Below are 23496 nucleotides of genomic sequence, written 5' to 3'. Positions count from 1 at the left end.
AATCAATCCTTTCTCCAGTGACGGTTACGTGTATCAAAATAGTCCTAGTATGCCGCCTTATCAAATCTCGTCTATGAAATAGGCGCTTTTGGGATGACTTCTGATGTCCACGAGGTCAACGTCTATCTCCCCTTCCTCCTCCTCCTCTTCCTCCACCCTGTCGAGGACCCTTTCCAAACGGGGGACTTATCTTCAGCCCAGCTGGTAGATCAGAAATCCACTGACCGTCTTGCCACAGTACCCCAACATCAACCTTGCGACCTGTCACCAACTTGAAGTACTTGGTGCTCAAAACCCCCTGTTCGTCGCCTTCCGTCAGCAACACTCCATTGTCACTCAGCCACCACTTCACGCCACCCTTCAAGCTTGCTTCAACGTCTATCTCGATAATCAGCTCTGCATCCTTACGCATCCCGCTAACGACGCCTTCCTCGGGCGTTCCAGTTGAGCAGTGGACATGATTACGACTCATGGGCTTGAGGCCGCCGGACTCGACAATGCGTGGCCAAAAGTAAAAGAAGGATCCGTGAAGGACACGCTCAGGGACGTTACCTCCCTCTAGTGTCATGGGCGCCAGAAGAGCTGCTGACTCAAGCTTGATGGAGTGGCCTTGGTTGGCACGGATGAGATAATCGGCCGGTGTGGTGGATTTAGTATCCAGGGAAGGGTTCTTGACGGTGTTGGGCTTGAGTGTAAACCGTTGCTTGTCGTTAGAATTGACAATGGACTGGATGTCATCAAACGTGACCTTTAAAGATCGCAAAGGGCCCCAGGCGAGCTGCATGAGAAAGTCAGCAAGTCTTGTCCGCAGGGGGAATATTCAAGGTGTGTTTGGATCCCCCCGTACCACAGCATCCAAGGGCGCATAGCCTTCATCATCGAGTTGAATGCCAGCATTAGCTGCTTGATGTCTCAGGAGCTTGGATAAGGCCTTCGACACCTGCACCTCTCTTCCATGACCTCCGCCGCCGCCTTTCCCTCGTCCCCTATCACCTCTTGATCTTGGGGGCCTATTCTGCATCTTGCCCTCAACATCGAAATGAGCCTCGTCAGCCATGATGCCGTGTTTGCGTTGTGCAAAAAAGTTGTGATGAAGTGGTTGATGTGCAGTGAAACAGTTCCGAAGTAGAAAACGTGGTTGGATGGAAGTCGAAAAGATGAGAGGGGAAATGCTTCTTTTTAATGTTTTAGGTGTTATGATAGAAGACATGAGTCGAAGTCCCTCCGATTAGTGACACTCACTTAAAGGTGTGAATTCTTGCGAGAGTCCAGTGGGGCCAACCGACCTTGTGGACGACATGCCTCACCCGCATCTCCCATTTCGGCCTGACTCAGCCTCTACGTTAGTTACCTAGAAGGGGTGCTACGTCTGCATCAACTTCATCCGTGTCCATGTAGCCCAACAGACCAATTGCAGCGAGAATAACATACCCATTGAGTCTTTTAACAGAATCAGATCCAGCAGGCACTCTAACATCAAGGTATTGCTTAAACTTTGGTGCTGCCACCACGTCAATGGCATGTATCCCTTTGTCTTCAACTCAAGGCTCTTACAACGACATCACCAAGGTCAAAGTCAAAGAAAGGGTAACAAAGAGCCGTCATACGCGACCAAGCCACATCATACATTAAAATAAATCGGTATCCACATGCTTATCCTGATGTCTTCTCGACTGCCAACTCGATACAAAACAGATATAAAGCCCAGGCTCTCTCTGTCTTGTTTCTTGCATGGTCGCTCCTCATGCGCCGTTTTCGGAAAGCAAACCTCCTCCCAAACACCATAGCACTGTCCTCCCTGCAAAGATGCTGTCCTGTCAAGCAAAATGAGCTTATCTATGGACAGTGTATGTACGTCAAACAAGAACGACAACGTAATTTGTCGTCCCCAACAATCGCCATGAATCATTCGGCCGAGCTGGATGGGAATCAATGGAGGGAATAAGAATAAGATGTTTCCCGTACAAACATAAAAGTATATAAATAGCAACGTCCGGCGCTCGAATCGTAATGTATAGGTAGTTGTACAGTCGTTAAATCAATCAAAGTCATTGGTCATTGGCATCATCTGTAGCTGCCAGCAGCTGCAGAAGGATTGGCGGACGCAATGCTGTCCCGTTTGGGTCTTCTGATCATACTGCTGGTCCGATTGACCATGGTTGTTTGCCCAAGAGAGGTGTAGCGTTGTGCACGCTCTTCGGCAAGTTTGTCGACAGCGCTATGACTGTGGTCTTGCTGTGCCGGTCTCTCCATGTATCTTCGAGGAGGTGTTGCTGTGTTGACTGATGGCGTCGCCAGCCTAGACACACCGAGGTTCGACGAAACAAAGCGCCGGCGCGGGATGGCAGATGTACTATCAGCTGACGGTGAGTATTGCTGCTGCTGCTGCTGTGACGTTTGATCCTGCGTCACAACTCGAATTGTACTGCCAAGCTCAGTAGGTGCTCGAGAAGGCGCTCGGAACCTTGATTCTTCCTCGCCCTCTTCGCCGACCGTGTTTCTACGGTTGCGGACGAATAAAGATGTTCTACGGCCTTCATCAGGCTCCTCAGTACCAGCTCTTCTGGTTCTTAGTAGGAGCGATGACTTCCTGCCTTCATCGGGTTCTTCGGTACCAGCACGGCGAGATCGAGAAACCAAAAGAGAAGAACGCCGATTCGAGATCGGCTCGATCGGTGTCGATGGTATCGAGTTGGACACACGTGATGTAGTAGGTAGAGAACTACCATTAAGAATATTGAGTCTTCTCTCTTCAAATTTGGACAGAGTCCTGGGGCTGGTAAGATGTTCCTTGGCGGCACTCTGATCGTTTCTCCCAATGCTCTGTCGACGTTGAGAAAAGCCACTAAAGCTTTTGCCAATCGTCGGTGTAGTGGGCGCGTCAATCTGAGCAGGTGGTGGGACTTCAATTGACTGCCGCGGTATACGTGTCTGGGTAGCGTCCTCGCCCAATGCGAGGCAAAGCTCTGTTAAGCTGCGACACACACTCTCAGCCTTTCGTCTCAGTTGGCGATCAGTAACAGTTGCGTTAGAGCCTATCGTGCTGGCGCCGCTCGAAATGGGCCCAGGTAAGCCAGGCGTTCCCATCATGGAAGCGAGGGCCATGGCATCGTTAGCAGCAGACTCTAGGGCCTGGTAAACTTCTGTGTCGAGTAGAACCTTGGACTTAGCAAGGGCGGAGTGAAGAATGGAATGTGACTCTCGGTGGTGGGAGGACGTGGTGCTAACGGCGTCGGCATTCGTGTTCTGATGACCATTCTCAACTCGCTTGGGGGAAGAAGACATAGTCGTCGCTGTAGTAGTCGCCGTCGGCGGTCGGTCGTCTGATAATCTCGATACTGCGGCGCCGGAAGTTGAAGGCAGCTTACCAGTCAGTTCCAGCCGATGTATTCTTGATTTGAGGTCGTCTAGTTCGTCCCATACCGTGGAAGGGGCCGTATTCGACAAAGTCGATTCCGTTCCCTCAGCCCCGTTGCCAGTCTCATGATTTGCTTGACGCTGGAAATCGAATGACCGGACCAGAGGGGAGGAATTATACGTCTTGTTGTGACCATGACCCATGAATTTGTACGCAGAGCCTCGGTTTTGCCCACTTACATTATTGTCCGTAACAGAGGATCTTCGACGAGAATACATGGAATTTTCGGAACTAGGTTCCTGAAAAACTATCGATCGAGGTGTGACGGGGGACGGCCGCATGGTTGAGGTCGAGCCTCGCATGCGTCCTGCATCTTCTCCAGGATGCGCAGATGCTGCTTTTTCTCGTGGCAGTGTGCGGTAAGTTGGCATGCGAGAAATTTCAGTGGCCCGGTCGTCTTCGTAGCCTCTTGATCGTGATCGCGCAGTGTCTTGTTGATCAGAAAGCCGGCGCCGAACCCTAGGAGGGGACGCAGGCTGATGTATAGGGACTACGGAGGATAACGGTCTTCGGTGGGTAAATCGCGTTGCTCGGGACTATGCAAGTTAGCCTCAGAGCTGGGACGGATCAAAGTCGAATTATATCTCCGTAAACAAGCAATTGAGTACGTGGTGGATCTGAAAAAGTTCTGCACAGCCCGGGTAGCCATGCACAGCGCTTATTCGGCATCACAAAAAATGGCGAGGGAGACAATGAGAGGCGATAGAAGGAGGGAGCTTACCACTACGCTGCGGGTATCTTCTTGGGAGTGCTCATCTGTTTGTCGCTGGGAAGTTTCCTCCCTGGCAATCTTAAGAAAAACGTCGCCAGTATCTTCATTATCGAAGGCGCCACGGCGGCTTGAGGCTAAAGGAGCTGATCGAAGTGCATCATCATTACCCCTGCCTTCCAAGGCGCGCAGGGTACGGTCATGGTTGGTGTCTTCGACTTCGTCGCCGGAGTCGTGGAAACGCGGCCTCGAATTCATATCGAGAGTGAGACTCTTGCGGGAGCCTGAAGATCGGAAAGATCGAATTGGGGGAACACGAACAGCGGTTGACGGCGATGATTCAGTGCTACTATTGGAGGTGAGAGGCGGTCGGTATGAAACGGGAGGGCGATGGGAGGCAGATGCTCGCCTCTCATCTGAGTTGGTTCTGGACAGCGTTTTGGGCAGAAGTAATTCGCGTTGGCCAGATGGCGATTGCTGAGGTGAATTGTCACTTGAGGAGGGCCAAGTGGATTGACCTTCCTGGGCGGCTTCGATGGCTTGCAGGCGCTCAGAGTTCAAAGAAGGTGGCGGGCCGATGGAAGAGGTGCCAGCAGTCGATCTTCGCGACACCAGTGGTCGCCGAGTCCGAGACTTGGAGGTTGGAGGAGCAGGATGCGGGGAGATCGCGTCAGGTGCATGTGCGTCAAAAGATGCGGGACGCTTAACCCCAGGCGAGAGTTGGATCACTGATGACGATGGATGAACCGAGGACGTCCTGGAATTGTTTTGTGTGAGCAGTCTTGTGTCGGATTCGTTGGATGACTTGGGTTCGTTGGGCTGCGAGGTTGAGGATGCCGTGTTCGTTAAAGGGTCTGTGGGCGCAGATGAAGATGCAGGCGCAGATGAAGATGCAGAGACAGCGTGTTTTTCGTCGCGGTGATGCGTTGTCGGGTGAGAAGTGTAAGAATGGGACGTCGCGAAAGTTGCTGGTGCTGGTGTTGTGCCGGGGTCGGGCGCTGTCAATGGTCCACTAACAGCAGGGCTCGAGGGGGACACTGGGCCTGGGTCTACTGATACAGATGATACTGTGGTCGGGGCGACTGAGACAGTCGGAGTAATAGTACTGGGGTCTGAATTGGGTGATACAATTGACGGCGCAATTGAAGACTGCAGAGGAAGCGCCGCTGATGCGCTATCCAAAGTATTGGCGGGTGGTGAGGTTGGTGTTGAGGCTGCTGCCGATGTAGTTGGTTTGTGGTCAAGGTAATCGCTGGTGAGGTCGTCCTTGTTATTGTTTCTCGAATCGAGATTTTGGTTTCTGTTATGGTTGTACTGGTTGCTGCTGCTAAGGGACAGGGGGTCACCCTTATTAGCTAAGGGCACGCTTCCACAGCTGCTGCTTCGCCGGTCAGTGAAGCGGAAAGCGGGCAACTTGGAAGAACTGTGGCTTTGCCGGTGCGAGTCTGCGTGGGCAATGACAGTAGATGAGGAAGCGTCAGATTGGAGATCAGCTGTGGCCATAGGGAAAGGCATATTCTCAGACGCAGGCTCCTGATGATGATGCTGCTGATGCTGACTGTCAGGGCCTGGCTGGCCCGCACTGGTGAAACCGCCTTTTACAGTCATGGTCTCGGCCGCCGGAGCATTAGAGCATCCCAGCAAGTGCTTGCAGACAGATACGACGTCAGTGGACTGCGAAAAGTCTCGCAGGTTCGCCGCAGGATAATTTCGTTGGAGGATTGGTTTCGCACAGAATATCCTGATGAGTTGAGAACACTTTCAAACTGAGAAAACGCCCAATTCGTCACGTATTAGTTATTACAATGATTGCATGCGGCAGTGGTCGTCTCAGTTTTGGGTCGTCTCCTAGAAAAGAACAATGGGCTGAGACACTCGAATGCCTATGACTCGAGAGGCCTTGGATTTTGGTGTTTGGTCGTCAGAGCGGCGTTCTTGGAGCGCGCGAAACGGGCGAAGAGGATCAAAGAAGCGTCGTCGAGGAAACCTGGGCAAGTGAAGTGTGCAGAAGTTGAAACAAAGAGGGGAGCCGAGGGTTTAGGTTGCTAATACGATATTATGATGTGAGCTGAAACCGCGGGACTCAAGTAAGAGAGTGATTGATGTTGGCAGACACAAGGAAAGAAAGATGATGAAGTCGGTGTAGGTGAGGGGACGAGTTTGCCCAAGCTGCCCAATAAAGAGGAAGACGATGGGAACCCAGACGACGTGTCCGTCCAAGAGCAATGGAATTGAGGAAAAGACTGAGAATGAGAAGGAGACCAGGAGACCAGGAGAAAAGATAGGTAGAGCAAGGCAAAGGCGAGACAAAGAAGAGGATGGGTTTCTAAATGCTCGAATAATTAGTAGTTGACCTCGCCAGAAGCCGAGACGAGAGGGGACGAGAGGAGCAAGACGTCTCTACAAGGGCTTGAAGATCCAGGATGGACGGGACGGTCCCTTTTTCGATCCAACAGCAAGCAACGGATGGATGGTAATAACCAAACTAAACAGGGGACCTACTCAACAGCAGAGATTTAAAGGATGAAGGCACACGGTTAAACTCTTGGCTACCTTGTCATGGATATAAAACACTGCCGATGAGTGGTAGAAACTTTGTTTATATGATGGGCTATTAAGAAGGAAATGCCTCAATCACAGCTTCAAATGCAGTCATGGTCACCAATTGCTGAAACATCCATATCAGCACACGACGATATCATCATCGTTTGCGTGCGTGCGTGCGTGCCTCAATTGACTCGCTCGAATCTGCGAACCCTGGTAAGCAGAGTGGCATCAGTGGATGCAGTTTCCAGCACAAACGAGACCGGAACCATCTTTCTGGCTTGCAGCAGCAGCAAGCACATCAACAAGCCTGGTCTTTTCTGACAAGGAACAAGGAGCAGGGGGCAAGGGGACGACGTTCGTTTGTTGGATCTGCAATTGAGACTTTGGAGGTCTGCTCCCTGAGCCTGCAGCGAACCTAGACGCCGTCGTTCGTTGACATTGGCATTTGATGCTGTGTTGCAGTAACCGACAAACCATCTGCTGCTTTGAGGCACACTCGGCAGTTTCTGGAGTACAGCCTACCACGCGCACTGGTACGGAGTACAGAACGCATATTGTAGGTTAGTAGTTACCTACTAAGGTGCTGTACCTTAGCTGGGTTGGTTGGTAGTCTATGAACAGTGTTCATGCCCCTTTTCCTAGCATATGCTCTCCATTTATACATATCACTTCGCTTTGCTCCTCCAGGCATGATATCCGTGATCTGCCAGTGTCTGTTAAAGATAACGGCTACACTACTGACCTTACGGGCCACACATGTATCATACCCTTAACGGGCCTAAGCTTCGTCTCGTCTTGTCCTTGGGTCATTGGGCCCCTTCGGTTTGCGGCTAAGCATCGCCTCTCAATCCTCAGTCTGAGTCTCAAACCCACTCCCTTTACGGGTATCAGCTCCCATCGTCCATTCGGGAATGCAACTCACCTCCCTTGTCGTCATTTATTTAGTGGCAGAGCATAGACCACCGTTGAAATCAAGCACCCGATGACCTAACGGTAAACGGAGGTCGGATGTGGTAGCAAACCCTGCACTAGGAGCCAGCCCGTGGCTCGAGGAGGTTGGTTCAGCAACTTCAGCTCAACGAGGGATAGCCGTAAACCCCTCAGCCCTTGTTAACTTATGTATCTGCATCCTGGTGCTGAAACAGAGGCTCTCTGGGGTTGCGTTGCATCGGACCACTCTCATCCTGCGATACGTATTGACATTTTTGACGCAGTGTCAAGGGGCACAAAGCCACAAAGCAAACATGGAATAAGCTGATTGATTGAATAAATTGTCATGTTTTCATCTTGAGCAACAATTTCCAAGACGCGTTCGCTTCGCAGAAGTGTCTCTTAGCATGATATGTACATACTTAACTGTTGTGATCAACGGTTTCAGTACCACATAGCGCGGAGTTCCACATGGCTAGCAAACGGCAACCGGGCAAAGGAACAAGTCCCCTTTGACGCGAACCATTCTAGCCTCGCTCAATTTCTTGCTCCCTCTCGGTTGCCGCCATATGTAGTGGTTGAGGCGAGCAAGGGCATCCCCTTGTCCAATCCTGTGAATACCCTCAGCGTGCGCTTTCCTCCTCTTAAACGACGGCTCGCCTATTATTCCTGCAATAGAAAAGGTGGCTAGCTGTTTTGCTAAAGGTGCAGATCTATGGATTTTTGCTTCTTCCTGTCCGCGGAGTTGATACCCTTATCCATTGCATTGGGAAGGGCCGTACCCCATATCAGGAGCGAAGTCGCTGTTAGGACAACAGTCCCTCTATCGTAAGTTTCTCAACTTGCAAGGAACCTGCTAAGAGGTCTTACTCGTCTTGTGGTGGCCGTTTTACTTTGTCACGGTATGCCGTCCTCATGTGAAAATGTAAGCCGAACACTAAGACTAAGAGACATAGGATACTAATCCCGATTGATGCCATAGGCGAGAGCATATATCACTCCACTTTACTTATGTCTAATACTTGATCCGTCCAGCTACATATAATATTCCTTTTCCATTTCAGGTCCGTTCGGTTTATAAATCCTTAGCATTTCACTAAGCTTTCCAAGTGCCCTAGACAGGAAATAACATGGAGATATACAACCGAAGGGCATACGCCTGTATACTTCCATCCATTCATGTTAGTGATACTGGGGTGCTCTTGTCGTGACATTGGACAGATAAAGTGATAATGGTAGTTTCTATCCCTCGAAGCATCGATTTCCCGTGTTGCTGGTGAGCTTGCTCAAATAATGCCATCCTTCGAGATTAAGTACATAGCATGCTTTTGGATGCAAGGCTACTCTACAGGGTAACCAAGCTCGATTGGAGCTTTGACAACACTCCTGGTCGTCGGGCTTGATAAATCTTTTCTAATGCTCAGATTGTCCATCTGGAGGTTCCACGTCACACGTAACGCTCCTCTTGAATTGTGACCATTACTTATGGTTTTTTTAATTAGTGGTGTAAATTTATCATCGTCGTTGATTGTTATTTAATGGTATATCCAGGTTTATATATATAGAGAACCAGCATGCACTAATAAAATTGATATAAAACAGATATAAAAAAAAAACCATCTCAAATGCAAAAAAGCTCTATCTAGCAAGAAACCAAAGCCAGTTAGAACAACACCGAGCTAAAGCATACATAGTATAGCTGGAGTGTTTCCCGGTAATAAATGGATGAAAAGAAAACCAGGTAGCTTACCCTACGCGCGGGGAATGCTGGAATATCACGGATACATAAGGACTGGGTAATGGCAACAAACGATAACATATAACTGTCTCGCCTATCATACCAATTATGGGGGATATAAAGAATTATATATAAGGTGTCTTCAGCAGAATCTTGAAGGAGACAAAGTGTTATCATTTATCTCTAGCGTGATTTGCCTTAATTGCTTAGCCTGATGTCAGTCAACATATAAACAACCCTGGTGACCAAGAAACAGATGATAAATTAAGTAACATAGCTCCAGCTCCAAGTATCTTTTAATTATCATCGTCCCCCTCTGACTGGTGATCGTCTAGATTGAGATAGAAGTGTATTTAGAGACCTACAACCTTTAAGGCAATGACAGAACTAACAATAACCATGTATGATACTAATGCTATATACCAAATTTAACACGACTTTATTCATACTGATGCGAGTTATTGGCATTGACTAAACCCAACAAGGAAACATAACGGCTTCACTATATAGAACAACCCGCCTAATACCAGTAGATACATAGTCACACAAGGAGAAAGTAAACAAATCACATGAAATCATGGCAGTAGAGCTTGAGTAGAACACCTCTAGGTCCCAAACTTGATCGGGTTCCTCGGGACATATGTAGTGTGCTCACGTTGAACCTGAAACAAACAACCCTATACCCATGCACGGAAAAATTTCGTTGCACCTGATATCCTTCCCTAATGGACCAGCCAAGAATCAGCGTTTATTTCTTTTGATGGTGTCATATGATCCTGGGGGATATCTCGTTGATACCACGTAAGTGATCCATTCATACGCGGACAACGATTAGGTTTCGATGCAATTACAAGCCTAAACAAACACTGGACCACATCTTTGTTTCACTATAAAGAAATAATCAGTCACCTCAATATATCAGTTACAGTGTGCAGAGTCGGCTCCCAATGTATTAAGTTACCGGCATTCAGTATTATGTACGTGTAAGACGGTCGAGAAACGACGGAGTACGGAGGACCGAGGTCATCAGTAGCATCGAATGGAGACCTGCTTTTATATGAGGTATACTTTCCAATAGAAAGTACGGTGTGCATAGTAGAGAAACAGGCCAGTTCTATCATATACCCCTACTGATGTTACCGGAGCCTCAGTTTCAAGTCATCACTCAGCCATACGTGATACAAGGACCAGAACCATGGGTTGCCCTGGAGACATGTGATTTTCGTCTCAAATTTGCTGTGTCCGAGACTCACAGGCGAGCAAGTTGCAGCATAAGGAATCTGTGACTGGGTAGATATTGAACCGGCGGCAACACAATACAGCACAGCCATTGACTCGAAACAAGCGCAGTTGAGGCTATGCAGTCTACAAGGTAGTGCAATGAGATGAGAACGACTTTGTGCTGTGCAATTGACTGATAAAAAAAACTCGGGTTGAATCCTAGAAGTAGTTACGGAGTACTACTGAGAGGGCTAGTTCAAGCTTGGGACGAAATTGCACAAACTTGCTACAAAGAAAGAGACATCTACTATTCTGCAACTTTGCTGAACCTCGAGGGCACTCATGAATTGTAGAATCGAGCAGCCAACTCCAATTCCTAGTCTAATTCCAAGCCCAAGCGCCTGGATCTCAGGAGTCAGGGGATAGGAGAGGCGGGAGGATGTTAATGATGATGGAAATGGTGATCGAGAGTTGCGCAGTCGAGGGCGAAGCGACCCTGTAATGGAGAGTCTCGTTTCAGATCAAGACCCGTCTTATTTTTGGGTCTTGTGAAGGTGTGTGTACTTTTAGCGGCGAGGATGTAGACTATGGTTCCCAAGAGGACAAGACAGCCCCGTGTACCTTGGTAGTAACTAAGGTACAGTCAAGTACTCCCCCATCCTGTGCTGCAAGATTCAGGTGAACCATACTCCGTACACATCGCCTCATCAAAGGAACGGTTGGAATCCTCTTTGGTCATTCAGAGGCGATTTCTTAAACGGCAGGAGATGATGGAAACCGACTGTATTGACGAACCCTGCAGGGGTAATAATAAGGGACATTTTAACTTAGTATACTCCGTACTCCATACATAGATTGCTGATCAAAACGTCTAGCGCAGAAGGTCACGAGTTTTGGAAGAAGAAGCCTGCAAGCGCAGACTAAAAAAAGGGACTCAACTCGATATTGGATGTCATTGGAGATTTGGGTCCATATGGTCCAGGCAATTTGACGTGCAGTAGTCAACAGCCGACGCAGCCAATCTTGTCTCTTGACTGTGCGGTCTGAAATTTCCTTCTTCTCCTTGGGCACTTGGGCTTCCTCTGACTGAGTGCATCTGGTAGGCGAGTGAGCGAGCGTTAGAAAAAAAGCTGAAACTCGATGGGGCTCATGATTTTCCCACTTTTTCATTCCCTAGGCCAGGGGTTTCAGACTGTGAGCCACTCTTGTTGTAGCTTGGCGTCATTTGATCTGCCGTCAGAGGAGGCTAAGGAGGAAAAGTGCGGCCCGGTCTGTTTCTGAACATGGTTGAATTGATTGGTGACTGAACTTGCTGTGGATGAATGGAGATGGACAAAGTCACGAAGAGCTTGGGTAGGTTAGTAGCTCGGCTTGGATCTGCTTCTTTCACATACCGATGGGAAATATCTCCGACACAGTTTTCAATTCCTCATCAACTAACTCCTAACTTGACTTGAGGTACTTACTTACGTGCTTGGCAATGGATCAGGACAGTGGCAAAAAGGGAACTTGACTCATTGCAATGTTGGATTGTGATGTGGTTCTCAGCTTAATAAAAATAAACCTTCGTATTATACCACATCTTGGGTCCAACAAGTCGTTAATCTCTTTTTTGAAGGTCTCCACCACTTTAATGTCAATAGTCCTGGATGAGTATGTCAGCTTCACTTCTGAAGAGACATTGTTCCTCTACATTCAAGTTGATCACTTGTTGACATGCTACATGTTCTTGGTCAAGAATAGAAATGTCTCCCAATACTGGAGACGCCGCAGTGGCGCAAACCAACCGAGGCTAAGCCGCGAGACCAGACAGCTCAACTTCGACGGCCACTTAACCCTAAACAAAGGCCACGCGAGCCGAGCACTTGGTTGTCGCGTTTCGATCGCTATCTATCGTATCCAATTTGTATGACACTCTGCTGCCCGGCCAGCGAACCCCGAAGCCATAGCCAGACCGCAGCCAGTGCACTTTTTTCCCAGGCCCCAAGGCCCCAGGCCCCAGGCCCCAGAACCCAGGACCCAGAACCCAGGTATAGCCAGGCTGGGCCGGTCCCGTACGGCAACAGGCGCAGTAACGTTAGTTGGCGGTGGAGGAACAGGGGACACCCCTTTGCCCCCGTCTCTGCACTGAGCCGCCTATCTCTAACAGTTGCAGAGAGGTTAGATGTTGGAGGTTACAGAAGGCCCCTTGCCCGCCTGTGACGCCGCCAACAGATGGTCGAATCACGGCCAACGGCCTGGGTCAGGCCAGGCTTTTTTGCCATTGCTCGGACTGGCAACGGCGTTACGGAGTGGCGTGCACCAGCAGCAGAGTTGAGACGATAAGTGCCAAAGAATTATATGGTCTGTCTGAATAAGTTTAATTGGTTCTATAATTCAGCCAGTTATGAGACAGTAAGAAGAGCTGCAGCCCTACATACCCAACAAGAGGTTAGAGGATAGAAGCTTAATAAGGTAGGTAGGCACCTACTACGCAGCAAGGTAATAATAGTACATAGTAGGTATGGAGGTCTAGGTAGGACCTAGTCGTTTGGAATCGAGTTGAGGAGGTTGGATGACAAAAGGGTAGACTAGGTACCTAGGTACCTTATAGATGAGGTGCATGCGTACAGAGTACTGTACCTCAACGTTGGATCTTGAAAGGCTGTTCTTGTCTTGAGCTCCTGATTGATTGACTGATAGGTAGATGCATCGCTGACTGGCTCGATTGTCTTCTTACTTGCCCATCGCTTCCTAATCTTGTCAAGATCTCAGATACCTAGCCCCATTGTCCTTCAGTAAATTAATAACCTAACCCATTCGACTGTACCGCATTGCACATGATGGAACAAGCAACCCAAACGCTCTCGTCAGCACAGTGTAGCTTCGACTGCTGAAGAGGAGGTACCTCTCCACCTGCGGGTTAAATTTAAACCCTCGACCCTGTCCTGGCGTTTCGACCTCACACCCCGCCCCCCTGTTCTGCAGTTCTCTAGTCCCCAAAATGAGCCACGGAGATATGATTGGCTGGCTGTAGGCGCCTTCCATGCTGCAGAGTGCTGCACGAGGTCTATATTTAGGATCCTGAACGCGTTTCGTGCAGCGAACCCTCCACTCACAAAGCAGACTTCACGGCCGTGGCTAACTTGGAACGGAAAAGAGGAGCTCTGAGTGGTTCATTGTAGCGCCCTTGAGGTGCTCGCCCCATTTTTGCTCATCTGAGTGAAAGTGAGAGAGGAGCCTACACTACCGACTACATACCTACTGACGAGAAGCGAGAGTTGGAGATCGATCTGTAAGATTGATTGATTGAGTGCTCATTGAATCCAGTTCAGTTGGGTCTTGCAGCAGGCCGCCTTGGCCTGAGGATCGATGTATGTTCTAGGGCGACTATCGCAATTCGCATGTTTCTTTTCCATTGGACACCGCTCGTCACATTAGTTCATGGTTGGGTACCTTATGTATTGTAGCCATAGCCATATTGGCAAGGGAGTGACATATGAAGCAGGGCTTGGATTCAGCCAGTCAAGATGACATTATTCATCAACTCAATAACTACCTTACTCTAAGGAGAGATTTTTTTTAATACCAAACACGGCAAGTTGAGCACACAGGTATGATCAATAACCTTTGGCAAAACTGGTTCCAAGCATCGTCAACCCTAGTGCATGTTTCGTATACCATTCTTGCTTCCTGTGACCTGTGCCATTGCAGGGTCCATGGAGCTGACACTGCTTGGGCTTTGCCATGTCACGTTTCCCTGGGATGCGGAGGGCTTCTGGTACAGGTCTCTTCTCGCCTTGTCCAGCAGCATGCCTGACATGGCATGACAGTACATTACCTTAATAGTTGACTTTTGCCATACATGGCCGCAACCGCCAACAAGCAACTCAGCGCATGTGTAGGTGCTGCCGCTTGCAACGGGCGGATATTTGTTTCATACCACGAAAATAAAACACATTTTACTTCTTTACCGCCGATGCACTGTTGAAAAACTTGAGGTCTTGAATTAGTTGCTAACGTATCGGCTTGGACTGGGACTGGATACCTCGATAACTGTTTGAGATAACCCCCGTTGCTAGGTACCTATGTCGCCAGGGAGCCAGTGGAGGTTCTTCTTCTTACGGGGCACTGAGCCTCCACCAAGCAGCTGACTGGCCTGGTGGCCTGGGCTCCTGTGAGATGCACCCATAACTACCTAGGTAGTAGGAAGGACCGTATGAAATATCCTTGGAAGACACTGTCCTCAGGTAGCGCCTGCTTGCATCTCACACCCCTCAACCAGTTCTCCCCCAGAGCTAAACTCAATCGAATCCAATCCCAAGACTTTCTCGCTCAGTCTCACACTCCCCTCCAACTCGTTACTCTTCCTCTCATCTTTCTCTCACTTCCTCTTGTCACTTCGATCTTCAATTTCAATCTTCTTCTCTTCGCCCTTCCCTTTACCCTCTACTTCACCTCAGACCACTACGCTTCGGCCTGATATAACATCTTATCTCGAACGACGGCCCAGTCTCCCTCATAAAGGGAAATAATGATCTCGCGACTCTGACAGCGCCACTCGCTGCCCTGCCCTGCCACTACCTTATCGCCGAAGCGCCTGTTCTTTGTCTCATAAGTTCTCTGGGCTCGTTCCTTGGACTCTTCTCCCTGCTACCCGCTAGACTCGACAGTAGCAGTAGCTTCTTTCTCGACTGCTTCAGAAGCCCAAACTGCGAATTATTTCTGAGCAAGAACTTCATTTCCCTCTTTATAAGACCGCTATCCACTACGAGGCTTGTCTCTCATTTACCAAGTCGAGCAACTTGCGTGCGTTTACTGGTACGCTCAGCGACAAGATCAGCTGCGCTGACCCATCGAACGACCGACTTGACCTGCTCTCGATCGCACCGCGACCTGCGAAGCCATTCGTTTCTCTTGCCGGACTATTTATTTCTGGCCGGCCAATTTCAAATCTTTGCACATATTCACATAATTTCAGCCATATTTGTCCCAGGTGGAAGCCAACTGGTGTTTCAGCGCCCTGATCAAACACTCGAATTATACCCAGTACGCAGACTTGAGACTGTGATTGTCCCTCACCATCTGCTTCGCTTCACTCCACGTCAGGGCGCAGACTTGACTCACTAGATCCCCAAGCGGATAACAAAACATGCCTTCAGTTACGGATAGAAGAGTCTACGAGGATCAAATACCGCCTTTCATGACAGTATTTGATCTAGATGCCGAGACCATGGCAGATCAGGACACTGTGACACTCATGGACACCAAATTCGTCGACATGGAACCAAAGCGCCCTGGCATGATGGGTGCTTCTCCTCAACATGGTCTTGGCCCCAGCATGATGCCTGTTGACCCAACACACAAGCATCACGATAGCACTTCCACACAGACCTCCGAGTCGGCAGACTCTTCACCCACAACGACCTTGTCTACAACCGACTCCTCGCCCCTCTCAGATGCGTCTCCCTCGTCTTCTCCCGATTCTCCTATGAATCTGATTCCCCTCAACAACTATCCTGCCACGAGCTTCGGCAACCTCTCTACCAATCTCAGTAGCACAGCCACCACTACCCTGTTGAGTGAGCCTCCTCGGCTTCAGCGACCAATGACATCACCCTCACCTCGAAGAGGGCGCAACATGAAGGGCCTTTCTATCCAGCCCCCATTCGCTTCCTCGACTTCAACGACAAATATTTCGCTGGTCTCCGAGCCTTCTTCTCCATCATTTATCAAACCTACGATTCCCGCTATGAGAAGAAAGCCTAGCCAGCTGAGTCTCAAGACCAATACTTCTGACTTAATCCATAAGACCACCCTGGAGGTCCCACCCTCACCAGCCATGCCGATGCTCCAGCGTCGAGCTCTTAAGCATTCTTGTTCCTCACCTCACATGTCTTCCGGTCTGAAGTCCGCGACCTTCGGTCCACCTGGCGGTATGACTTTTCCCAAGGTTTTGGAAAGAAACGAATCCGGACTTTCAGAAGTATTGCGGCCCACAAAGTCGAGTATGAAACCAGCTTTCCATTCTGCGATTACTGAGGAAGATTCGCCAATTCGTACTCAGATGGCCATTCGGGATGATGACCCTTACCGCGATAACGAGAACAACGAGGACATGAAGACGCCAGGCTACCCTGATGGGCCAATTGCGATCTACGGAGACAATGTTTTTCTCTACTCGGAACCCACGGCTGACGAAGCATCGCGGTTTGACGTAGTCATCAATTGCGCTCGCGAAGTCAGCAACCCTTTTGCAATCCGCAAAGTGGCCCTTGAATCACAGTCGCAGTCACCATTCCAGTCTATGCGACGCCCTGTTTCTGGGGTTGAAAGCCCCATCCCCGATACTGCTGTGTCTACAGCCAGTTTCATGACAGCTTGGGAATATCCCCAGGAGGATTCAGCTGAGACACCTACCACACCAAAGGCATTTCAATTTAAAGAGCCTGAATACATCCATATTCCTTGGGACCACAATACCGATATTGCACCGGATCTTATGGAGTTGTGCGATGTTATTGATAAGCGGACAAAGGCTGGCAAACGTGTGCTTATCCATTGTCAGCAGGGCGCAAGTCGATCTGCCAGTCTGATCATTGCCTACGGCCTGTTCCAGAAACCGCATCTCACCGTGAATGATGCTTACTACGCGGCTCAATCCAAGAGCCAATGGATCAGCCCGAACATGAAACTCATGTACTCGCTGCAGGATTTCCAAAAGGAAGTGTCAACGAAGCGAACGGCGCTACCGTCACACCGTCCCCGTCCTGGCCGTAGCCCTTCGAAGCATAGAATCACACTCTCTGTTGATGCTATCGATATTGGAGCCAAGGAGCCACAGACTGCTCCTCTTCCAACACAGAACGAAGAATCGAAGGACTCGCACTTGAATCCGAGCCCAAATCGACTTCGCGGCAACTCAACACCTGGACCCCGACCGGTCTCACCTGGCCCAGCTTCAGCACCCCCTACTTGCACCTGGAAAGATGAGGTTGAGCAGCACTCGTCAGAACACCTGGATCCTCTGAAACTGAGCGACTTGCCCAAGAGGCCTGTGTCTAGCCAGGGCAAGGCGCCACCAACTCTAGCCCCGTCTCCCATGATGGACTCGATCATGAAGCCTCCACCTTCGCCCGGGTTTCCCTCTCAGGCGAGTCTTGGCTTCCAGTCCATGACTTTCCCACGATTCAATCCGGCACCATCGGAAATGAGATTTAGTGATGCGCCAGTGGAGAGAACCATAACTCTTCCTGGTTCATACCCGGATGATAATGCTCTATTGTCACCGAGAGCCGAGACGATGACTAACAACCCGCTTCATGATGTCCATGAAGTCGCTGGGATGCGATTCGTCGAGAGCCCACCATCCCCGAGCCAAGGCTTGTTTTCTCCTCGAGCGGGCATGTTCCCTCGAGACCCTTTCTCAACCTTCGGAAGACCACCGGTCGTTGCAGATCCCAGGAGTCCACCAACCAAAGGCGAGGCACCTATTATTCGATCAATTGATGATCTCTTATGATGAACCTTGACCCTGTGTTTTGCTGTCAAGTCGAACAAACCAATTTCCAAGGGAAGAAGTACAACGAATTACTATCGCTATTGTTTTCATTCTATACATCCTATTCGCTATTCTACAATATGAACCACAGCATTTCAGGGGGCGTTTAGCAACAGGGCAGGGTCATAACTGCACTCCATCCGACCCTCGATTCCGGATGGTCTCTCAGCCTTCCGCACGATGACACGCAAATAACCAAATACATCTTCTTTGTCACCGATCTTCTCCAATCGTTGTCTCCTCGTCATTCCAAACATTCGCTTTCTCTCTCTCCTTCTTTTTCAACAGTGCACAGCGTATGGCGTCGGATGGGTTCACGATGACCTAGTGTAATATAGACAAAGACATTCGGTCCTGTCACTCTTGTTTCAGTTTTATTTTTGGTTCTCGCTTTGTCCGTTTTGGACAACAAAATACAAGTGGCGTATGGCTTCAGGTACCCCAAGGGGAATCATTGGGAGGGCTCAAATACCCAGTCATGGAAAGGGGTTGTGCATGTACATGTGTTGCTCAGGAAAAGACGAGTTACTGTGTTGGGTTATAGCATCACGGCGTTTTTTTCCAGGAAGCAAAAGGGTTCTTGGTACAGCAAGACCGTGTGAAGAAGGCTTTACATAGTGCTTATCTACCTAGGTGTTAATCAAAAAGATTATACCTCGTATCGGCCCTCGTTTCTTCTATGTGATAGATTATGAAGTTTGCGTTTCCAAATCAGATGCACTCGGGCATTTTGCCCCGAATTACCATGAGGGGTTGGGATTGGGTTAATCAAAGCCTGTAAACGCCCCTTAAACACGATATACTCCTAATTCCTTTTGACTGTGCCCCCTTCGAGCCATTATACATATTGTACTCTATTGCACAATAACAAAGAGAATCAGCGAGATGCATTTACAGCTCCTTCTTGCCGTTTTGCTGTGCCTTAGCAGCCTCCTTGGCCATCTTCTCCTGTCGTGCGATACCAGCCTCAACGCCGATGCCGCCGAACACAAGCGCGACACCAAGCCACTGCATCTGGGTGAGCCGGTGTCCGAAAGCGAGAACAGATAGTATCATGGTGAACATTTTGCGTGTTACAGTGACAGTGACGAGAAGAACGGATGAGAATGTAGACAGCGTGTAGACTGGTCATGATTAGCCTGGGATGCTGATCTGGTGGAGGGAGGAATGAGACTTACAGATAAAGACCTGACCGACAGCACCGCATGCAGCGAAACCGAGAACATCTTTCCAGACAGCGGGATAACGAGCCATAAAATCCAAAGCAGCCTTGAGCTCACCCGCGTTGCCAGCGACGTCCATGCCAAACCACTCTCCGAGACCTGTAGCGACCAACCAAGGGCTGATGATCAAGTAGGCACCCGTGACAATAGTGCTCATGATGTTGTTGGCGCACATCATCTGAGGGCCCGAGTACGGTCGGAATGTCTGGAAGATATGGTCCTGAGTGCTGTTTGTCAACCCATCGAAGAGGAGGTTGATACCCAGCAACAACAGGCCCCATGCTGTGCTTGCATCGTCAGGTCGGACCTTGCTGCCCTTCTTCTTTCCAGAGTGCAGCGTGAAGACAGCAACGCCGAGGGTCACGGCCGAAACCACGAGATACTTGTACAGCGGATATCGACGACGAAAGACAGTGATGTGAAGGAACATGACAGGTAGCAACTTGCAGCTCTTGGCGAGGAGGAACGTGATATAGTCGATATGGGCAAGTGATGCGTAGCCAAAAGGGCTCGCGAGGCTGCTCGTGACAGCAACAAGCGCGAGAGGCCCAAGGATGCGGCGCGAGGGGATAACATGAGGAACGGCGGCGTTGCTGGGCGTCGAGGCATAGAGATAGACAGCGCCTACGATGGCGGCGAAGACGGACTGGATGGTGTTGAGGAAGACGGGGAAGTGCCAGACTTCTGGGGCGTCGACGGGACCATATGGTTTTGTAGTGAGCTTCTCTTGAAGATAAGCCCAGGTGAGGCTATCCGCAAGGCAATATCAGCGATTTGGACATGGGAGCTGTTGGGGTTGAACCTACAATGAAGCATAGATTCCCGCAACGGCGATGACAAGCTGCAAGAGCCCAGCCTCTTGCGCAGACACGGAAATAGGCAAGACCTTATTCGTAAGGTTTCCGTTGGAAGGGCTCTTTTGCGATCGATTAGTATTCTCCCACGTTGCAGTCGTCTTATTGAAGAACTCTGAGGATGCCTCGCGCTTGATAGCTGGTTGCTTAGAGCGTGCCATTCCCAGGATCTTCAAGGGGGAAACGATGGAAAAAGCCTGAGTAGATAAGAAACTTGTGAATAATCCAGAAAAATAAGTCTTAAGGAGAGGATTGAGAAGTGTAGAGAGCGAAGACAAGCACCGGAAAAATGGTTAATTAAATCAATTACAAGTTGCCATGATGGACGGACCAAACTGACAAGTTGGCTTCATCAATTAACCATGAGACAAAGATGCCCCACTACAAGCGGAACCAACCAGCCACCGTTACATAGGTACATCAACCAGAGTAGGTTATTTTAAGGATTAAGGTAAAGGTATCAGCAGCTTTCTTCAGCCACACCTGCAAAGCCATAAATACATTCATTCTACGGAGCAGAGTCTAACACCACAATCACGCGACTTCACTTCAGTTTGTTTGACAAGCAACAGGTTTTGCTCATAATTTCGATTTTATTTGATGGCTCTTGAATCCGAGCTAAGTCCGTTTCATCTAAGAATACCTTTTCTGCAATCCCACATGGAATAAAAGGGTCACCTTGTCGTAGAAACAGGCCAGCAAGGAGCAGAATACACAATGGGTGAGCCAGTATAGTTGATGTTACGGGGGTGTGTGAGAGCGATGAGTGATGGGAATTATGTGAGCGATAAGACGGGAGTAGCGGGTCGCGTGACGATGTTGGGATCCGAGGATGTAAGAGATAGGAACATTTGTGCGAGGCGAAACAGAGGGGGGAAGGTGACGCGGAGCGTGGGCAGAAATTGTTTTGAGGAACCGTGATATGCCCTTCTCGGTCCCTGGGATGTTGCGCTATCCCTATCGTTAACCGCTCCTCGAAGCTAGTTTTGTGTCATTAAGCCATAACCATGTCGGGCTGTCCCGACGTGGTTTAACAGTCGTAAAAAGAAAACTGTGCCATGCGTTGCTGCACTGCGCCGCACCACGAAACCGTTTCCTCCAAAGAAGGCAGATTACTTTTCGCCAAGAAGTCGGTTGAGCTAAACTGGTACAGATGGATAGATATGCTACAGAGCTGAATAGTGATGTACCGCGCCACGAAGAGGGTAATCGACTCAGAGGAGGGAACCAGGTGACAACCAAGGTATGAGCCAAGATCAACCCAAGTTGACCCCTGACTGTGGTGCTGTAGCGTAGCAATGGTAACGAGAGGGGGAAGAATCATGAAAGGAAAACGAATTTGACGACGATGACTGATGATGAAAGGTTTCGTTTTGGATGGAAGGGCCAAATGGTTGGACAAGTGGATTGGTCGCTCGTGACGCTGTCGTCTGGTATCGTCCGAAAATGAAAATACAAGCCTCGCGGCAAGTCAGATCTGGACGTGTCCCAGCTCATCTTGCCAGAACTACTGACCTCTGCAAGTCGCAAGGAACACGAGAAAAGCAAAACTCAAAGGGTTTTAGAAAGAAACATCAGTCGCCTACTCGGGCTCCTGGAGCTGACTTCGGCGCATCTTCTCCGCCTCCAAATTCTCGTACAGAAGGAATAGCGCCGATTCGTTGGCCTTGGCGGTGCCCATGATGGTAAACATGCGCTCGCCAGTCTCATCGTGAGGTGCCTGTGGTTTAGGAGATCAGCTATGTTCACTCACGCTCAAAATACAAACGGCGGAGGTGGAGAAGGCGAAAGCTGCTTACCTTGGCAATAGAGATACGGGCGCCAGATGTCTTTCGGATCTCGCTAATCTTGCTACCGGCACGACCAATGATGCAGCCAACCATGTCCGCGGGGATGCTGATGTTTTGAGTCTGGATCTCCTCTCCATTCTCATCGTGTGTTGGCGGGCCTCGAAGAGCTGCGTCAGAATCGGAACGGCGGTTGTACGGCCTTGAGCTACCGTTGCTGAAATCGGCGCCGTTGCCCGTTCGCATGACACGAGGGCTACCACCATAATCACTTCTACCGGAGCCTTGACTGAATCCTGCACCGCCGCTCGCGTTTCCGCTGCCAGATGGCTGAGTACGGACAACAGGGTTGTAGAGGACGGTGCCAGTGCCTCGTTGCCAATCATCAACCAAGCACTTGCAAATTTCCCAGATAGCGCGCTGGATACCCTCGGGAGTGCCCTGAACTTCGACTATTCTCTCAGTGGATTGAGGGAGCATCTCCTTCTGGGCAACCATACGGACACCAGAAGCATCCTGAATGTGCTTGATCTTAAGACCTTGTCTTCCAATGATGGTTCCCATCTGGTTGTGTGAGATGAGGAGCTTGATTGCTAAGAATCCAGTTAGCGCGCAGTTCAAAGTTCGATTGCCTTTGACAGAAATCGTCACATACGATGGGTACCGTTGCTTTGAACTACACCTCCCATACCCATAGCGGGGGCACCTTCGAGCAGAGCGCGAGCTACAATCGCGTAGGCTCGAGAAATAGCATCGCAACCGCCGGTGATTGTCAAAACACGGTCATGAACACCCTGCACAACTTTGCTGACGCCGGCCTTAACGCCAGTCTCGTCTCTAAGGTCAGCAACGTTCTTGCCGCCCTTGCCAATAATGACACCCGCTTCTTTGGAAGAGACAATCGCACGAAGGGTGAGCTGGGCCTGGGCATACTCCTCGTCCGTCTTAGGGGCGGGTTCGCCATCAGGGCCAAGGCGGTCATCCATTCTAAGCTGATCCATCTGATCGAGGATGTCGCTTCCGTTGCCGGGAATAGAATCCTGGGGTGCCGACATTTTGCAGTAGTTAGGTCGGGGTACGCGAGGAGAAGAAGTCGTAATTCGAGTTTGAAGCGAATCGTTTGGATGAGAACGAACAGACACAGGTAGGATATGTCTGGTCGGATCTAAAATGCTGTCAGGATGTATTCTTCCACCGTCGCCGTTGTAGCAGGCGCAAATCAAGGGTCTAATAAGCATCCCTCATTTGCAGTGCACGTTCAGAACGGCAGAGCAGGGAAGAGGCAGATCCGAGTGCCTGCCTTCATGATGGTATTGAAGGGCATATCCTCAGGGGAGACAAGACAGAAACATAGCGAGTTTACTAACCTTATCGTCGACGCTGTGGAAACTGCGAAGACGTCCAAGTGTGCTGGAGAAGGCGGGGTTTAGGAAGATGGGGAGGTGGTGCAGTGTGTTTTTTTTCTTGCGGTCGTGTACGCGAAGCGGGATAGCGGGGTCAAGGGTCGCAAGCACTCTGGCTGTGAAAGC

The 23496-nt window shown here is 49.7% G+C and overlaps 5 protein-coding genes across 5 annotated transcripts; 1 reads left to right on the top strand and 4 right to left on the bottom strand.

Moving 5' to 3' along the window:
- Nucleotides 1-115: 115 nt before the first annotated feature.
- On the bottom strand, nucleotides 116-1057 carry FTJAE_573 (tRNA 2'-phosphotransferase; the record flags this gene model as incomplete). The annotated part of the gene is made up of 2 exons (XM_037352268.1): nucleotides 116-778; nucleotides 848-1057. 2 exons carry the CDS (start codon nucleotides 1055-1057, stop codon nucleotides 116-118), a joined length of 873 nt encoding a protein of 290 aa, XP_037212275.1.
- A 1007-nt stretch (nucleotides 1058-2064) lies between these two features.
- On the bottom strand, nucleotides 2065-5735 carry FTJAE_572 (uncharacterized protein; the record flags this gene model as incomplete). The annotated part of the gene is made up of 2 exons (XM_037352257.1): nucleotides 2065-3954; nucleotides 4140-5735. 2 exons carry the CDS (start codon nucleotides 5733-5735, stop codon nucleotides 2065-2067), a joined length of 3486 nt encoding a protein of 1161 aa, XP_037212274.1.
- A 9959-nt stretch (nucleotides 5736-15694) lies between these two features.
- Nucleotides 15695-18064, top strand: FTJAE_571 (tyrosine phosphatase; the record flags this gene model as incomplete). The annotated part of the gene is made up of 1 exon (XM_037352246.1): nucleotides 15695-18064. One exon carries the CDS (start codon nucleotides 15695-15697, stop codon nucleotides 18062-18064), a length of 2370 nt encoding a protein of 789 aa, XP_037212273.1.
- A 930-nt stretch (nucleotides 18065-18994) lies between these two features.
- On the bottom strand, nucleotides 18995-20341 carry FTJAE_570 (HUDP-galactose transporter related isozyme 1; the record flags this gene model as incomplete). Its single annotated transcript, XM_037352235.1, has 3 exons — nucleotides 18995-19227; nucleotides 19282-20075; nucleotides 20133-20341. 3 exons carry the CDS (start codon nucleotides 20339-20341, stop codon nucleotides 18995-18997), a joined length of 1236 nt encoding a protein of 411 aa, XP_037212272.1.
- A 1421-nt stretch (nucleotides 20342-21762) lies between these two features.
- FTJAE_569 (KH domain protein) lies at nucleotides 21763-23022 on the bottom strand (the record flags this gene model as incomplete). Its single annotated transcript, XM_037352223.1, has 3 exons — nucleotides 21763-21900; nucleotides 21980-22560; nucleotides 22623-23022. The coding sequence occupies 3 exons, from the start codon at nucleotides 23020-23022 to the stop codon at nucleotides 21763-21765; spliced, it is 1119 nt and encodes a 372-aa protein (XP_037212271.1).
- Nucleotides 23023-23496: the final 474 nt, after the last annotated feature.

This window comes from Fusarium tjaetaba, assembly GCF_013396195.1.
Source record: "Fusarium tjaetaba strain NRRL 66243 chromosome Unknown NRRL66243_c0000015, whole genome shotgun sequence".
NCBI classification, from domain to species: domain Eukaryota; kingdom Fungi; phylum Ascomycota; class Sordariomycetes; order Hypocreales; family Nectriaceae; genus Fusarium; species Fusarium tjaetaba.
This window is presented reverse-complemented; position numbering and strand designations above follow the sequence as displayed.